Source organism: Bidens hawaiensis, unplaced genomic scaffold (genome assembly GCF_021521415.1).
Source record: "Bidens hawaiensis isolate Kalapana, Puna unplaced genomic scaffold, B.hawaiensis_p1.1 tig00009774_1, whole genome shotgun sequence".
NCBI lineage: Eukaryota > Viridiplantae > Streptophyta > Magnoliopsida > Asterales > Asteraceae > Bidens > Bidens hawaiensis.
In genome coordinates, this window is record NW_027491730.1 from 759079 (window position 1) to 776461 (window position 17383).

Genomic DNA, 17383 nt, shown 5'->3' on the forward strand with positions numbered 1-17383 from the left:
AGGCCTTTTCTTGTGCAAAAATTCGTTTTTCGTAGGTAATTTCCGACCAAATTGATATATATCATCTAATGTTTATATAAAGATTCATCACACAGTTCCTAAATGTGTCAATTAGTCTTTGTTAAGACAGTTTTATTATGATATTTGCAGTGAATCAAACTATTTAATAAATAGGTGTATATATGGGTTAAATCATATTTAATCAAAATTTGGGATATCTCAAAATTAAGAAGATAGTGTTCTACAAAAGAAAAAAAATAAAAAAAGCTAAAGATCATTTGAAACACAATCAATATCTCTCATGATTTCAGTATCAACTAATTAATGGCTCGATATATTATAGATTTGAATAACCGAACAATCCATATGTATCAAGATGAACAAGACCTAAAATCTATATAAAAAGTAACAAATAAATAAGCATAATATTCATTCAAATTTCAAATTAAGTTTGTAAATATAGTTGAATTAACCAATCAAACCATACATTGCACTCATGCTCAAACTTTAAAAAGTTAGCAATATTACAAATTATGTAGCATAACTTCATGATGATGATACCCTACCACACAAACTAAACAACTTATAAAGTTGAATTCTGCTAATAATTAAAAGCCACACACTGCATTTAAACCATACACTAACACATATATCTATATATCTCCCTTCCCTCTCTTTCGTCATCATCAAAGATATTCAAAAAAAAAACATAAAGAAAGAAAGAAAGAAAGAAAGAAAAGCAAACTGCTAATCAATAACTTTAGCCATTTTGAAATAAAGAAATAGACTAAACTAATTACTTGCTAGAGGGTGATAAGTTGATGATCATCTTACATGTGTATGAACATGTTTATAAATATTCGCCAAGTGAGAAGCAAAAAACAGCTCTAAATCAGGAGGATCAAAGAAAGAAATAGGTGTTCTTCTCAGTGTACAACTCGAAACAAGCCTCGGTTTCTTCGGAGCCGGCGGGCAGGTTAAAATCTCGGGTATTTGGAACTTTTTTGCTTTAGGAGTTGTGCATCCAGCACTACTAATCTCATACTTCTTATTCACTGAATCATGATGAGAACATAAAGGCTTGGTGTCTTGGTCAGTCTTCTTCTTCTTCTTTAGGGCTTTTCTTGCAGGTTTTCTTGAAGGGGCCATTGAAAGGAAAGATATTGAGTTGTGAAACAAGATATTAAATAGTTATATAGAGAGAGAGACAGAAACTGAAATCTTTTTAAGAAAAGAAGATGGAAAACCCTAAAGAAAAAAAATCTTTGACTGAAAAAGTGATGGATGGTTTATGGTTATATGAAAGAGTTGAATCTTGAAGTAAAAAGAACAAAGATTCTGTTCTAAATCTGGAACAAGTACACTGTTACAAAACCAGAAGTGAAGTTACTTAGGAAGCCTGAGTACGACAAAGAAGGAAACGAGGAAGAAGAGAAGGTAGGGAGGGTGGGCTGGTTGTGTCGTAGTGGGTATTTATTGATAGGGACCTGGGTCGTGCGCCCTGCCCGCTGCCCGGAATTCTCGCTTCTCTTTTATTATTATTATTATTATTATTATTATTATTATTATTATTATTATTATTATTTGCTAATTTTATGTTAAGTGTAGAATTTCATTGATTTTGATTATCATAAATTTTGATTATTTCAAAATGAACATTTTTTTTATTATTCATGAAAGTTGAAGAAAAATGACTTTTCGAATATATTAGCAGGTTCATTTGTCTTTTAGATGAGGTTAGTCGTGACAACATTTCCATCCTAGTTGGAGTTTCTTATGCGAATTTTATACTAGATGGTTTGTAATATAATGATAAACGTGCTTAAGTGTTTTGATTAAGTGAAGTTTCTCAAAAGTGGTTGATTTTGCTGAAGCCTGCTAGTTGCATAAACGGGTTACCTAGACACATATTATTTCCCTAAAACCAACTAGAAACGTTATATGTATTTTTTATAATTATTTTACTTCTAAAAATATTATGTGAATATTCAGACAAGGTGAATACGCATTTTTATTTGTAAAAAAAAAAGGAACTCCCCTAGTCTCATCATTTACCGATGGTTTAAAACTGTTTTAAACCCGATATACATGCAAGTGGTCGGTATATTTTAATCCGATAAATTGGATAAATGCTTTGTAAATTGAATTGCCGGTATTACCGGTGATATTGGTTCATACTGACATCCCGCTTTAAGCTTAAGGTAAATTTTATTATTTAGACTTCAGAATAAAAACTTTTAGACTTTTAGTAGCCTATATTTAACTGTGATTAAAAGTTTTAACTTAGCAGCATCTTCTATACCATGAAATCATATATTTTTGAATTATTTTTAAGTAAAAGTTATTTTTTTATGAAATTATAGGGTAAACTGGCCACACAATTGAACCCTAGATACAACCGATTGTACAATTCAGAGTCTAACATATCTTGTAAGGTTTAAAACCCGATTTTTAAAACATTACCATTTACTAATCCCTTGTTTCATAGAAAGTATCTTGCTCTATAAAATATCATTAATGTAGCATATTTTATTTCGTAGTCTAGATATCATAATTAATGTTCATTCACCAAAAAAAATCCGCGGTTATAAACATCGGATTCTATTTCCATAGCATCAGCATATTAAGACTATATCGGAATAAGAAGATCCTATAAAATGTTCTTTTTTCCTTTTAAAAGTATTGTACTATTTCATATTAATTAAACACTATTTTGTGAAATTTACATAAAAGATAAACATCATATAATGAATTTTCTTCAATGCATTTTCAATATTTCATAGGTGAACAAAAATATTTGAGAAATCAAAAACTAATATTTCGTTTATAGCATCCAATGGATCTTGTAATTAATATGATTGATCTTTTTAAACTCTAAGTACCTTTTTTTCCTTTTAATGTAAAAATTTATAATTTTAGACTATGTATTTGCAAAAATACCTTCTTAATTTTAGCCAATTTTTATACATCTTTATTGAGGCTTGATCTTTTTAGCCAATTTTTATACATCTTTATTGAGGCTTTATCTTTTTAGCCAATTTTTATGCGACATGACGTCGAAAAAAATATTATTTATGTTAAACATACAAACTAAAACTAAGCCTAATTATCTATCTCAACTACAACTGATTTGTCTTATTTTAAGATCACATAGATACACACATTTGAAATTATTGGATACCACGGCCCTTATTAGGGCACAATCTCACATAATCCTATGACTTATATTATATTTAAAAACACCATTTTTAAATTAATCCACATTTTAAACAAACTGTGGGAGAGTTTTAAATTGTTTTGTTTAAAGGAAATAATATTTCCAAACTTAAAATAAGGATAAGTTTGAAATTTTTTAATAACTTTTAAATTTGGAAGATTGGACAGAAAGATACTTTTATATGTGACACCGGACTAACGACAAATGCTTAATCACTCATTATATTTTTCAATAAAATAATTTTAAGATATCAACTTATTTACTAGGGGGTATTAAGATTTGTGATTATTATATGATATAACACACGTCACTAAATAGCAATCAAAATTTCAGTTTATTAAATGATAGCGATATATATTTATTAAATGTTTCATACAACCAACTTGCATTATTCTTTATTTTCACAATTATAGCAACATGTAATGAATGGTGTGTTGTTAGATCTCGTGGACAACGGCTAGAGAGGGTGGAAGGATACCGCATGGTGTGTTCATATGTAAGGAGCTATATATATATATATATATCATTTGGCATCCGGGTGGGAGACTTGCCCTTGGAGGGTGGAAACGACTATAAAAGGTGGAGCAAAATTGGAGAAGATAGCACGCTTGTAAATTGTACAATACGAAGTTTTTTTTGTAAGACTGAAAACATATATTTAATTTCGTTACGAAATTTAGTAGTTATTTATTCAGGACAAGATGTAGAAAGGCACAATTAATAATAATATTTTTAACATGTAAACGGGTATTGATATTATTTTAAATATATCACGAGTTTGAATTGTATGTTTGTTTTTAACATATGAGACGCTATTTATGTAATTAAACAATTTTATATTTTTTATTTGTAATACATACATATTTCTCGATGTATCGTTCAGAGAAATGTCACTAAAACATAAAACTCATGTTCTTAAAAGATTATTAATATTAAAATCTCTAAAATTAGTAGGTGAAATGTGCAACTAAAAACTATAAAATTCTAAAACTCTTTATACTACCTACCCATTTTTATGAAGTAATAACAAAAAATAATATATAAACCCTCACGTGTTAACACTCTATTCTTTTAGGACGCCGAACTAATATACGAGTATAGGACAAGTTGAAGGCCTAGGATACCCCAATCTTTTAAGGACGGATTTTTTAAATCACACGTGCACATGTACTTGAATGTTTGGGGATTTGTTTGGTTTTTTCTTTTTTATTTCAATGACTTTTAGTTTATTTTCCCCGAAACATATTTTTTGTGTGAAAACCGTTTATAATCAAACTACTCGGCTTGAACCTGCGTGACATGATAGGGATGCGATGAAAATCTGGTCAGTATCGGTTTATTATGATAAAAGTATAATACAATGGCGGATCTAGAAATAAATCTCAGAAGTACCATTCAAAATATTTTTTTTACCGTATTTCATACAATGTATACGAAACAAACATAGAAACATGATGCATGGGATGCAAAATTTCTCCTATTCTGTATTTGAAAGTGAAATCGAGTCATTGCACCCAGTTTTTTACTTTATCGAACGTTTCTCTTTCGATTGCACAAATTAAAACATTGTTCAAATACTCATCATGCATTTGCTTTTGCAAACTTGTATTGATAAGTTCCAATTCAGAAAAACATATTTCAACAGTTGTGGTTGCAATCGGTAAAACCAACGCTAGCTTCAATATTGATAAACAAAAGAAAAGGTTGTGTGCAATCTGATTACCACCATTAAACGAGCAAGATCACACATTCATCTAATTTTGAAAATTTATCATCTTACTTTAAAATGTGATAAAATTTCGTACGATCACATGAGATACACCATCTTTTTTCATTGTTAAATTCATTCGGATACATTTCAGAAAATGTCACAATCTTAGATATGTCAAACTTGGAAAACGAATATCAAGATTTAAACCAGACATATTTTCTATCAAACTAGTTAAGACATCACTAAATCTATTTCCAAGTTCTTGAATTTACATATCCAAAACTGTATTAAACATTTCAACCTCAAATTGATGATTATGTTGAACCTGTGTTTTGTTTGATGTTTCTCGTTCAAACAAAAGAAAAAAGGTTAATGGTTGCTATTTGTTATGGGCTATAAACCTTGTTTGGGCTTTATTTGATTTAAACTTTTAAAAAATGATGATTTAGTTGAGCTTGTTCTGTTTGAGTCTGTTTTTGTTTAATGTTTTCGTTCAAACAAAAGAAAAAAAAAAGAGTTGTTTTTATTTGCTTTGGACTATAAATGTGTTTGGCCTTTAATTACTTTGAACTTTTAATTTGGTTGACCTTTAAACAAATATGGGCAACTTAATATTTTTTTCAGGGGTAGCGAAATACAAAACTAACCCAAAAAAAAATTTACATTGCCGATGAAAAGTTGAGGGTTAGTGAATTATGAAGTGGATCCGCCATTGATATAATACTGACACTCGCTATAATAATGCATAAAAGATAACCCAAAAAATAAAGTCATAACACATCTAAAAAGCTGTCAACATATGTTTTTATTATCAACAAAAAGCACTGTTTTAAAATTCAAACTTAACTTTAAATTCATTATTTATTAAAATAATCTAAAAAGATGTAGTAAAATAGTAAAAGAAAAGAAAATAAAAAAAAGCCTAACATATAATTGAGCAATTAAACAGAAGCTATATTTTTTCGAGCGCCTCCAACCCTAGCTATACTCATCACTAATGTTGTTGGGCATGCATTGTTTTAAATTTTAAGTACTTTTAGGCCATTTAGTTTAGTAATCATTCTATAAAATAGTAACTAAGTTTTGAAATTATTCTAATTATATCATTTATAAAATATATTTTGTTCCAATCAGATCACTAAAGTTTCATTTGTGCTTCAATTTCAGATATTTTACCTGAATAACATGTTATGTAGGTTTTTTTTTATTTTTAAATAGTTTGACATTTCAAAATATTTTTAAAAAATTGAGAAGAATATATATATATATATATATATATATATATATATATATATAATTGCGAAAATATGCAAAAACCAAAATCTGAAAAATTGTGAAAAATTAAAATATAATTAATATGTTCCTATTTTCTTATTTTTTTGTATGAAAGCAATTAATAATTCAACTATTAAATAATTTAATATCACCTAACTATCTTTTTATTTTTTTTCTAAAAAATGATGGTTTCTTATAAAAAAATTTGTAACTTAAAAAAGGGTGATTTCTTACTACATTTTGTATGCGGTTTTCCACACACACATATATATATATATTGCAAATTTGTGCAATTAAAATTATGTTTTTCTCAATTTTTACTAATTTTTTAAATCTTTTAAAAAAATATTTAGCAATGTCAAACTTTTTAAAAATAAAAAAAAAACATACATAACATATTATCCAAGTAAAATATATAGGATTGAAACACAAATGAAACTTTAGTGACCTGATTGAAACAAAATATTTTATGAGTTATCTGATTGAAAAAAATTCAAAACTTAGTTACTACTCCATAAACTAATCTCTTTAGTTTATGTTGCATCTATGAATCTTAAAGCCTTGTCTTAATATTATGGATGCTTTGTCTTCAATTATGATTTATGTAACGGAGACATATCAACACCACGCATTAGAGCATTAAACGCTCAGTAAATTATACATGAATTAGTTCAACGAGTCTTTAGCGAATTCGAGTAACTCATAAAAGCAAAACAACTATAATCGTGTTAGAGATGGCTACCTTCCCAAAAAAGCAAAATCAAAGTGAAAGTAGTTGAACTAGTTAAATGGAACTTAGGTAACCTTCCCCACAAGAAACATGCTTTACTTGCAAATTTAGAAGTTAAAACAAACTTAAAAGTTAAAACACTACACATGCTTGGTACACAAGGGACCTACACTTGTCCAAAATTCAAACTGACCATACACGTTTAGACCATCACACAAAACTATTCCTAATTAGTTTGATTTGAAGATTCAAACCATTGAAAAAAAAGAACACTAACTGGTTGGAGAATTTGAGGCCTCATGTTTATTTCTGGTCATAGCTTCTTCATCCCACAAATTCTCTTCAAACACTACTTGTTTTCTTTCACATTTCTCTTTAAATCTTTATTGCTTTCGACCCACCCATTTCTGATTTCTTCATCCAAATCATCAAATCTTGGTTTTTAGTCACAAATCTCCAATTTTCATAGACACCCACAAAATATTTTGGAATCTTTTCATCTGGGTGTGTCTTCAATTTTCATAAAGATTTTTGTTTTATTATTATTTGTGGAAAAAGTTCAGATTTTTACCATCAAGAAACTTGTTTCAGTGAAGGATGGTGGGAGGTGTGTCTGTTGTTGGTTCATCAGTTATGGATTCACACACTTCACCTTGTTTGTGTGTGGATTCATTCACATCCAAAACTCATATGAATCACACTAAAAATGAGCACAAATCTGTTGGTAAAAAGCAGTTGTTGCTTCCTGGTTCACTGGAATTAAGAAGCTCTTTTGTTCATTCAAACTATTTTGCAAGAACACCTTGTTCCAATAAGCAGAGGAAATCTAAAGGTCTTGTGGTTGTCAATGAACTTGGTGGACAATATGATGATACTTTTCGTGATGTTCAAGCGGTTAGAACTTGCTAAATCTTTTTACTCAATTATAAAGATTTGTGTATTTATGTGCCAAGATTAGCTATACAGTTTTGTAGGTTGTTAAATTGTTAAATGACATTTCACAATTTATGTAGAATCTTTCGCGTTTTTGCTATAATTGTTCAAGTATTGATGACTTTGTTCATGTTTGAGTCTTTACTAAAGATCCAAGTTTCTAAATCATGTTTGAGTTTATATTTTAGAACTTAATTGTGGAATGGATTAGAAAGATCTGAAAATTTAAGTCCATGCTTGTTGAGTCAACATTGAAGCCACATTAGTTATATAATTGAGTATTTGTAGAAGTTATTTACAAATGCCAATCCAAAATACATTCACCCTTTGTAGATATTGCATAATAAGGACTGATTACTCAAACGGTGGACTCCTGTATAAACCGATTGGAATGTGGAAAAAATATTTTATTTGATATTTACTAATGTTAGGTGTTATGTCATGTATGTTTCATCCTGATTCAACATAATGAAAATTGAAACCTATGAGTTATATGATCAAAACGCTATTGTGGTTGCAGCAACTCTTTAACCTATTCACTTACAAAGCTGTGAGGACTGTTATGAACCAACTCTATGAGATGAATCCAACCGAATACCGTTGGTTTTATGAGTAAGCATACTTTCATAATTCATATTTCTTTCATATCTCAAGTTGTTTGTGGTTTTTGAAAACTTAATTTCTGCTTTCTATATATTTTTGATGTGTGACGACAGTTTTGTGGTGACAAACAAACCTAACGATGGAAAGCGCTTTCTTCGTGTCCTCCAGAAGGTATAAATCTTATTAGGTTCAGGAGGTTTTAAACATTTGAATGCACCTTGTACAACTTTCAATCAGTTTGACCTGTTATTAATAATATGTAGCCTGAATCGGACCCCTTTATAAATTGCTTAAAATTGCTACATCAAGGAAAACCGTCTTGTTTTATTGGTGTAATTTGTTACCACAGGAGAAACACGAACTTGCAGAAAGAGTAATGGTGACTCGCCTTCACCTATATGGAAAATGGATTAAGGTATCAAATGATTAATAATTACATTATGTTATTTAATTATTTTCACTTTTATAAAATTATGATTGTGGGTGGCTTTGCACATTAGAAAGTGGATCATGCTGCAATGTATAAAGATCTATCGGACCAGAATTTGGCGTTGATGCGTGAGCGGCTCATGGAGACGGTGATATGGCCTTCTGATGATGCCAACTGGGAGACTTAAGACTTGAAGCTTTATCATTATTATTTCGATCTTGTCTAGGTAGAACGAAGAAGTGTTGTAGAGAAATCTCTTTATATGTATATGACATTGTGCATATATATATATAAAAAATTGTTTTTAGTTTGGTTTAATGATTCAAATATTACTTGTTTGTCATTTGAAAGTTTGATATTTACATGTCATCTGAACATATAAGTTACAATTAACAAGTTGATTACAAAAGAATTTAAGTAGAATCAAATCTCACCAATAGTCCTTACAAGAGCATCATCCATCTACAAAATGGTGGAAACGACTCACATCCCTAATAATTATGGTCCTTTTTGTAAGCTTAGAAACATATTTACTGAATTCATGGCAATCACCACAAATTCTTAAGTTTTTGGTAATCAAGATCCGCGAGCCACGGTTAACATTAATTAACCCAAAAGCAATTGCTAGTTTCTCACTATGACTTGAAAGTCTTGCCAATTTTCTATCATCATCTTCATCATGAAGAACCCAACTCAAATCAGGTACATACCCTATTTCTTTAACCGAAGTCAACAAAAAGGTCAGCTTTTTGTAAATTGTTTCAGATTGTGTGTTTTGTCTCCTGCTGCGAAAGAATGAACTTTACTTTTGATGACAATCCAACTTCTACCAGCCGGTTTCTTTAAGCCCTTGTTTTCGACTATTAACCTCAAGCGTTTGACTTCGGACCATTGACCATTAGCAGCATAAATATTGGATAACAACACGTAATTCCCAGCATTTGTTGGTTCTAACTCAATAAGATTTTCAAAAGCACTTTTGGCCATGTGGGTATTTGAATAGATTCGACATGCACCAATCAGAGCTCGCCAGATGGATGCATCTGGTTCCATAGGCATCGTATCGATCACATTTTTAGCTTCGTTTAATAGCCCACCACGAGCAAGAAGATCAACCAAACACGCATAATGCACGCGCTCAGGTATTATGCCAAAATCTTGAACCATTGATTGAAAAAAGTTTAAACCTTTATTTATCATACCTGAGTGGCTGCAAGCAGATATAGCAGAAACAAATGTCACGTTACTCGGTTTAACCCCTTCTTTGACCATTTTTGAGAAAGTAAACACGGCTTTATCCCCACACCCATGCATTCCATAACCACCAATCATAGCATTCCATGAAACAATATCAGGTTTTGATAACATATGAAAGATTTTTTCAGCATATCCCAAACTTCGACATCTTGCATACATAGTTATGAATGCATTTGCAAGTGATACTTCAATATCCAATGATGAAAACCGTCTTAACGTGTAAGCATGTAAGCATCGGCCTTGAGGGAGATTAGAAAGATGAGTATATAACGAGAGAACGCTTATTATCGTGACAATTGTCGGTTTTATCCTTGAGATCATGAAGTGGAAAAAGATCAAAGCTTTATGTTCTTGATTGTTATTAATATAAGTAGACAGTAAAGAGTTCCAAGAAACCGAATCTTTATCAGGAAAATTTTCAAACAAACACCTACCAGTTTCTTCATCTTCACAATTTATATACATTTCAGTCAATGCAGTGTTCAAGGTCGCATCAACTTGGTCCCCACATTTAACCACATAACCATTTGAGAATTCGGTTATCAAAAGCAGCAAGAATTGAAGTAACCGTTTGAGAATTCGGTTTAACTTCTGTCTGTAACATTCGAATAAAGGTTTCACAGGCTTGAATCTTTAGATTATTATGAACCAAACCCGCAATAAAAACATTGTAAGAAATCACATCAAGCACCTTCATCTTTATGAAAACTATTTTGGCATCTTCAATGCGGTTAAACAGCGCGTACATATTTATCCAACTATTTTCAATATGAGCATTCTTTTCCTTGCCAATCTTGAAAGCATACGCGTGTAAGCTTTTACCGTTTACCAAACCGCTCGATAGGTGAGCACATAAAGGCATAATAATGACTAAAGTTCTCTCATTTATCTGAATTCCATCCAACTGCATCTCGGTTAATATATTTAAAGATTCATCAATGACCCCACTTTCAATAGAACAAGATAACATAGAATTCCATAAAACAACATCTTTTGTCGGGATCGAGTTAAATAGCTCGTATGAAGATCTAAAATCTGCAAACTTGGTGTACATATTCATCAATGCGTTAGTTATACGCATATTGGTATAACCAAGTTTGATAGCTAGTTGATGAACTTGCATTCCCAATTCAAGATATTCATATCCAGCGCATGCTTGTATCACAACTAACATTGTGACAGAATCACACTTGCATCCTTCATTGAGCATTGAAATAAAAAGATGTATAGATTTCAAGTAATCCCCATTGTTAACGTATCCACTTATCATAGTGTTCCAACTTACAGTGTTCCTCGAATCCATCTTTTCAAAAACAAGAGCCGCAATTGATGGATCAAATTTCAAATAAAACCCGAGTAAAGAAGTATCCACATGAGGGTTTGAGTTACACAAACCACGCCTCAAGCAATACCCGTGTATCTCCTTCCCGAGCCTCAATTCCAATAGCTCCCCACAAGCCCTAATCAACTCAACAACCATAACCGAATTTGGTGTCATATTCCCTTTTTGCATCTGGGAAAACAAGTCCAGAGCTTGTTGATACTCGGAGCAACCAACACATCCGGAAATCATAGCGTTCCAAGAAACGATATCTCTCTCAGGCATTTCATCAAACGCGTTACGCGCATTCACTAACATCCCACATTTAGAGTAAAAAACCACAAGAGCTGTTTGAACACGAACATCAGAGGCCAAATCTGTGTTCAAAAGATCATTGTGTAGGTTCTTTCCTCTCTCAATTGCCTGTAACCGGCCACACGCCTTGAGAACGAGAGGCAAAGCGGTATTATCGGGTAAAATACCCGAAGATTCCATCTGGGTGTATGTATCGAGTATAGCTTGATCATCTTTTAGCTTGGTGTGGTGCTTGATTAGTGAGTTCCAGTGTTTTGATTCATGGGTTTGTGTTGGTTTAATTGGAAGGTTTTGAAGGTCTGAGGATAGAGATAAAGAGACATCCATCTTTGAAAGGTAGTTAACATTTGGCGGGTGAATATTTGAGACCTAAATAGTTAGTTACTTAACAACATTGATGATGAAAAACTACTTGATGTTATATTTAAACACCACCCCCATAACTATTCAGTAAGTAGCGTTTTTACAGTACTATATGGCTTGTATAGACATAGAATACTTGATAAATGTACGGAGAGAGAACATGATGACAGCTTTTTTGCAGTATATAAGGGTCGTATATCCACTATAAGAGTCTTATAGGCTTCTTGGCTCGTATAGGCTATATATGACCCGTATAAGCAGATATTTTACTTAAATAAAATAATACAAATTATAGGAAATAACAACAAACATGGTTATAATATAAAAAGACATAATTTAATAGTACATATTTTTCTCCATACTAATTAAACTACTTACGAACAACGGGAGCGTTTCAGTGTACTAGCGTTTTGAGAAACATGTATCGATATAAAGACAGTACCCTGAAACACTCATGTTGTTCGTTAGTTGTTTAATTAGTATGAGCAAAATTTGTACTTTTAAATTATGTGTTTTTATTTTATAACCAACTCAGTTGTAATTTCCAACGTTTTGTATTTTTAAAGTAATTCTAAAAAAAACAACCTATACGAGTCAAATATGAGCTATACGAGTCATATAGACTTGTACGGCTCGTATAATGGCTATACGCTACAAGAAAACCACACCTGGCACACTCTGGCTCAAATTGGCATAGTTTGAAACTATACGGCTCGTATAGCCCCTATACGAGTCGTATAGGGGCATATGGTGTCCAAGTAACCTATGTTATGTAGAAATAACCTATGCCAAAACTAAATGTGCATTCTAGTTTAATTTTTTTACTATTTATTTTTGGTAAATTATTATGTTTTTTTACACGTCTTGAAATATAGTTAGTTAATAACAGTGCTACGCATGACGTCCGATCCAACGTTATGACCTGACCGGATGGCGACCCGTGTAGCATATGACTTATAGATTTATTTAAAATTTGAGTTCCCTTAATTTTTGCTAAGCTTTTATTTGTTTCCTTTTTACGTGTAACCATTTCTATTGTTTATGAATGTCTAAATCCATAGGAATAGATATTTTGGATATTAAAAAGATTGTAAAGAACATTAGTCTTGAACCTTTTGGTTCAACACTAACCATTAGGTTAGATGACGTTCATGAATCAACTATGAGTTTTTTGAGCCATCTGAGTATTACCGAGAATTCAGTATCACAGTTTCAAATTATTCAAGTGTCAAACAATACGATTCCAAATTATTGATATATAAGAAAATCAAATATGCGGGTTTATTTAAACCAGCAAAGGAGTTGCCCCTCAGTAACTTGTCCAAGCCAATATTTTTTTTTGCTAACGTCATATAAATTTAGCATTATATGAATTATTTTGTGCACACACATTTCATTTGTATTGCATACTAGGATGGGCCGTGGCCCAGCTAATGTCTAGAACCAAAAAGGAAACATTTTATTTGTTTCCTTTTTACGTGTAACCATTTCTTACATTTCATTTGTATTGCATACTAGGATGGGCCGTGGCCCAGCTAATGTCTTCTTTCCTTTGGGGCTGGGCTTGTTTGGTTCTAGACGTTTCATAAGAAATGTATATATTAATATGGAAAATGAGTTTTGATTATATTTTCTATGTAAGTTAAATTAGTTTATCAACTTTTAATGACAAACTGAAAATTATGAACTATTTTTAAGTTTACAGATTATAAAACTAATAATAAAAACACATTAAATATGTATAACGTCGATATTCTTGTATATATGTATAGTTAAATGACTTTCAATAATAGTTTTATAACTTATTTATATTTATCAACAGTTATCAATTATCAATGTTTTTATAAACGGCTTGACTATTAAATTAATAGTCTTACAAATCCACTAATTACATAGATTATATAACTAACTCAAAACAAACTATCATGAATTCGTTATATTCTATTAGATATTTACAATAACAAAATATGTAGTCCATAATAAATATATGGAGCGTATAATGATATATAAATTAATATTGAGGTTCTTGAAGAAATAAATTAAAAGAACACAAATTTAGAAAATATATACCATCTAATCCGGTTCTTCAGTTCAACCGGTTGCATCAAATAAACGTAGTTCAGAAATACATTTCCAGACCGGTTATGTAAGGGTTCCTGGTTTGGTATGGTTCTAAGACATGCATTGATGTCTATGCTTGAAAGTTGAGATTACAACCAAGTATCTGTATCAAATATAAATATGTACATATAGTAGTGTTAATAAAAAGTTGCAGTTACAAGTGTTTATAATTTTTTCCCCTTCGTTTTTATATTTCTATATACACGTATTTGATCGTAAGGTTGAATCTCGACAACCCTAACCATTGGCACAAAACATGGGTTTTTCTTGTTTAATTCCATAATATTACAGAGTTCGACTAGCATACACTTTAGTAATACGTTATTATAAAGACAAACATAACACTCTAGACAAATTACATATCATAAGCGGCCATAGGAGATGTTGAGCTTGTAAAAAATGTATCGTCTCAAATGCTATTAACATGTTTTAGGCGCACTACATGTTATTATTATGTGAGAATAATACCACAATGAATGACGATGAATTATCCTCTCAAGAAAATTCAATCAAGTAATAAAAAACAATTTCCGAAGCCTTACGTGAATAATGGACGAGAAAAGTTTAGTTATCCGGCCCATTTATAACCCAATTGATAAGAAAAAGTAAATTATAAATTTTGTATGTCTAACGTACGTCATTTACCTTTAAAATTGACGAGATTTATACTTAATCTTTTCAAATGTTATACGGTTTGTAAATTGCCTCTAACACCATTAGTTTTGATCATTAAATAAGATCTTGCGCCTTGCCTTGTACATGCCGGTTTACCCTAAGTTATTTTTCCTATTTGATTAATAAAAAAACGTTTAATAGTTTTTTTATCGGCGAACATGACGAAACATTAAATTAACATAAAAAACTACTGCCATTCCCACTTTGGTGGGGTTGTAAGGTGGTATAGGTGTGAAAGGGGAGGTCATGGGTTCAATACCCATAGTCTACAAAAAAATATTTAGCTATTCAAAAAGGGATTACTCCATATAATAGTAACCAACTTTGAAAGTTGTTCCAATCAGGTCACTGATAAAAACTTTTGTTCCAATCAGGTCATTGAACATTCATTTTTATTCCAATCCTAGATATTTTACCTGGATAGCAGGTAATCTAGGTTTTTTTTTAATTTTTCAATGTTTTTACTTTGTATAATAACTTTTAAATGTTACGAAAATTAGTAAATATGCGAAATATAATTTTAAAATTCAGAAAATTTAAAAAAAAAATTCAGAAAATTGCAATAAATTGCAAATATTGAAAAAAAAACATGTTCAAAACGGGTCGGAACGGGTTAGGGTCAACATGTTTTGATTAGAACGGGTCAAGATCGGAACTGATCAAAACGGGTTTCGAGTCAGCCTTTTTTTTACCAACGAATCAGTGCGTTTTCAACACGTTACAGCTCATTTGTGCGATTTTTTCAGTTCGTTTCAGCACCTAACAGCTCGTTTAAGTGATTTTTCAACTCGTTTAAGCACCTAACGGCTCGTTTAAGTTATTTTTCAGCTCGTTTCAGCACCTAACGGCTCGTTTAAGCGATTTTTGAGCTCGTTTCAGCACCTAACAGCTCGTTAAAGCGATTTTTCAGCTCGTTTCAGCACCTAACGGCTCGTTTAAGCGATTTTTGAGCTCGTTTCAGCACCTAACAGCTCGTTAAAGCGATTTTTCAGCTCGTTTCAGCACCTAACAGCTCGTTTAAGCGATTTTTCAGCTCGTTTCAGCACCTAACAGCTCGTTTAAGCGATTTTTCAGCTCGTTTCAGCACCTAACAGCTCGTTTAAGCGATTTTTCAGCTCGTTTCAGCACCTAACAGCTCGTTTAAGCAATTTTCAACTCGTTTCAGCACCTAACAGCTCGTTTAAGCGATTTTTCAGTTCTTTCCGACCCGAAATTCGTTTCTAAATCATTGTTAGGGCTGAAACGAACTGAAAAATCGCTTAAACGAGCTGTTAGGTGCTGAAATGACCTGAAAAATCGCTTAAACGAGCTGTTAGGTGCTTAAACGAGCTGTTAGATGCTAAAACAAGCTGAAAAATCGCTTAAACGAGTTGTTAGGTGCTGAAACGAACTGAAAAATCGCTTAAACGAGCTGTTAGCTGCTGAAACGAGCTGAAAATTGCTTAAACGAGTTGTTAGGTGCTAAAAACGAGCTGAAAAATCGCTTAAACGAGCTGAAAATCGCATAAACGAGCTGTTAGGTGCTGAAACGAGCTAAAAAATCGCTTAAACGAGCTGTTAGGTGCTGAAACGAGCTGAAAAATCGCTTAAACGAGCTGTTAGGTGCTAAAACAGCTCGTTTTTTTCAGCACCTAACGGCTCGTTTAAGCGATTTTTGAGCTCGTTTTAGCACCTAACAGCTCGTTTAAGCGATTTTTCAGCTCGTTTCAGCACCTAACAGCTCGTTTAAGCGATTTTTTAGCTCGTTTCAGCACCTAACAGCTCGTTTATGCGATTTTCAGCTCGTTTAAGCGATTTTTCAGCTCGTTTCAGCACCTAACAGCTCGTTTAAGCGATTTTTCAGCTCGTTTCAGCACCTAACAGCTCGTTTAAGTGATTTTTCAGCTCGTTTCAGCACCTAACAGCTCGTTTAAGCGATTTTTCAGCTCATTTCAGCACCTAACAGCTCGTTTAATCGATTATTTAGCTCGTTTCAGCACCTAACAACTCGTTTAAGCAATTTTCAGCTCGTTTCAGCACCTAACAGCTCGTTTAATCGATTTTTCATCTCGTTTAAGCACCTAACAACTCGTTTAAGCAATTTTCAACTCGTTTCAGCACCTAACAGCTCGTTTAAGCGATTTTTCAGTTCGTTCCGACCCGAAATTCGTTTCTAAATTATTGTTAGGTGCTGAAACAAACTGAAAAATCGCTTAAACGAGCTGTTAGGTGCTGAAATGACCTGAAAAATCGCTTAAACGAGCTGTTAGGTGCTTAAACGAGCTGTTAGATGCTAAAACAAGCTGAAAAATCGCTTAAACGAGTTGTTAGGTGCTGAAACGAACTGAAAAATCGCTTAAACGAGCTGTTAGCTGCTGAAACGAGCTGAAAATTGCTTAAACGAGTTGTTAGGTGCTGAAACGAGCTGAAAATCGCTTAAACGAGCTGTTAGG

The 17383-nt window shown here is 32.0% G+C and overlaps 1 protein-coding gene and 1 pseudogene across 1 annotated transcript; one reads left to right on the forward strand and one right to left on the reverse strand.

Moving 5' to 3' along the window:
- Positions 1 to 7211: 7211 nt before the first annotated feature.
- On the forward strand, positions 7212 to 9242 carry LOC143533526 (chaperonin-like RbcX protein 2, chloroplastic). Its single transcript, XM_077028284.1, has 5 exons — positions 7212 to 7827; positions 8387 to 8478; positions 8583 to 8640; positions 8819 to 8884; positions 8970 to 9242. The coding sequence occupies exons 1-5, from the start codon at positions 7531 to 7533 to the stop codon at positions 9084 to 9086; spliced, it is 630 nt and encodes a 209-aa protein (XP_076884399.1). The 5' UTR covers positions 7212 to 7530; the 3' UTR covers positions 9087 to 9242.
- Positions 9243 to 9329: 87 nt separating this feature from the next.
- Positions 9330 to 12197, reverse strand: LOC143533525 (putative pentatricopeptide repeat-containing protein At3g11460, mitochondrial; annotated as a pseudogene).
- Between the last annotated feature and the right edge of the window lie 5186 nt (positions 12198 to 17383).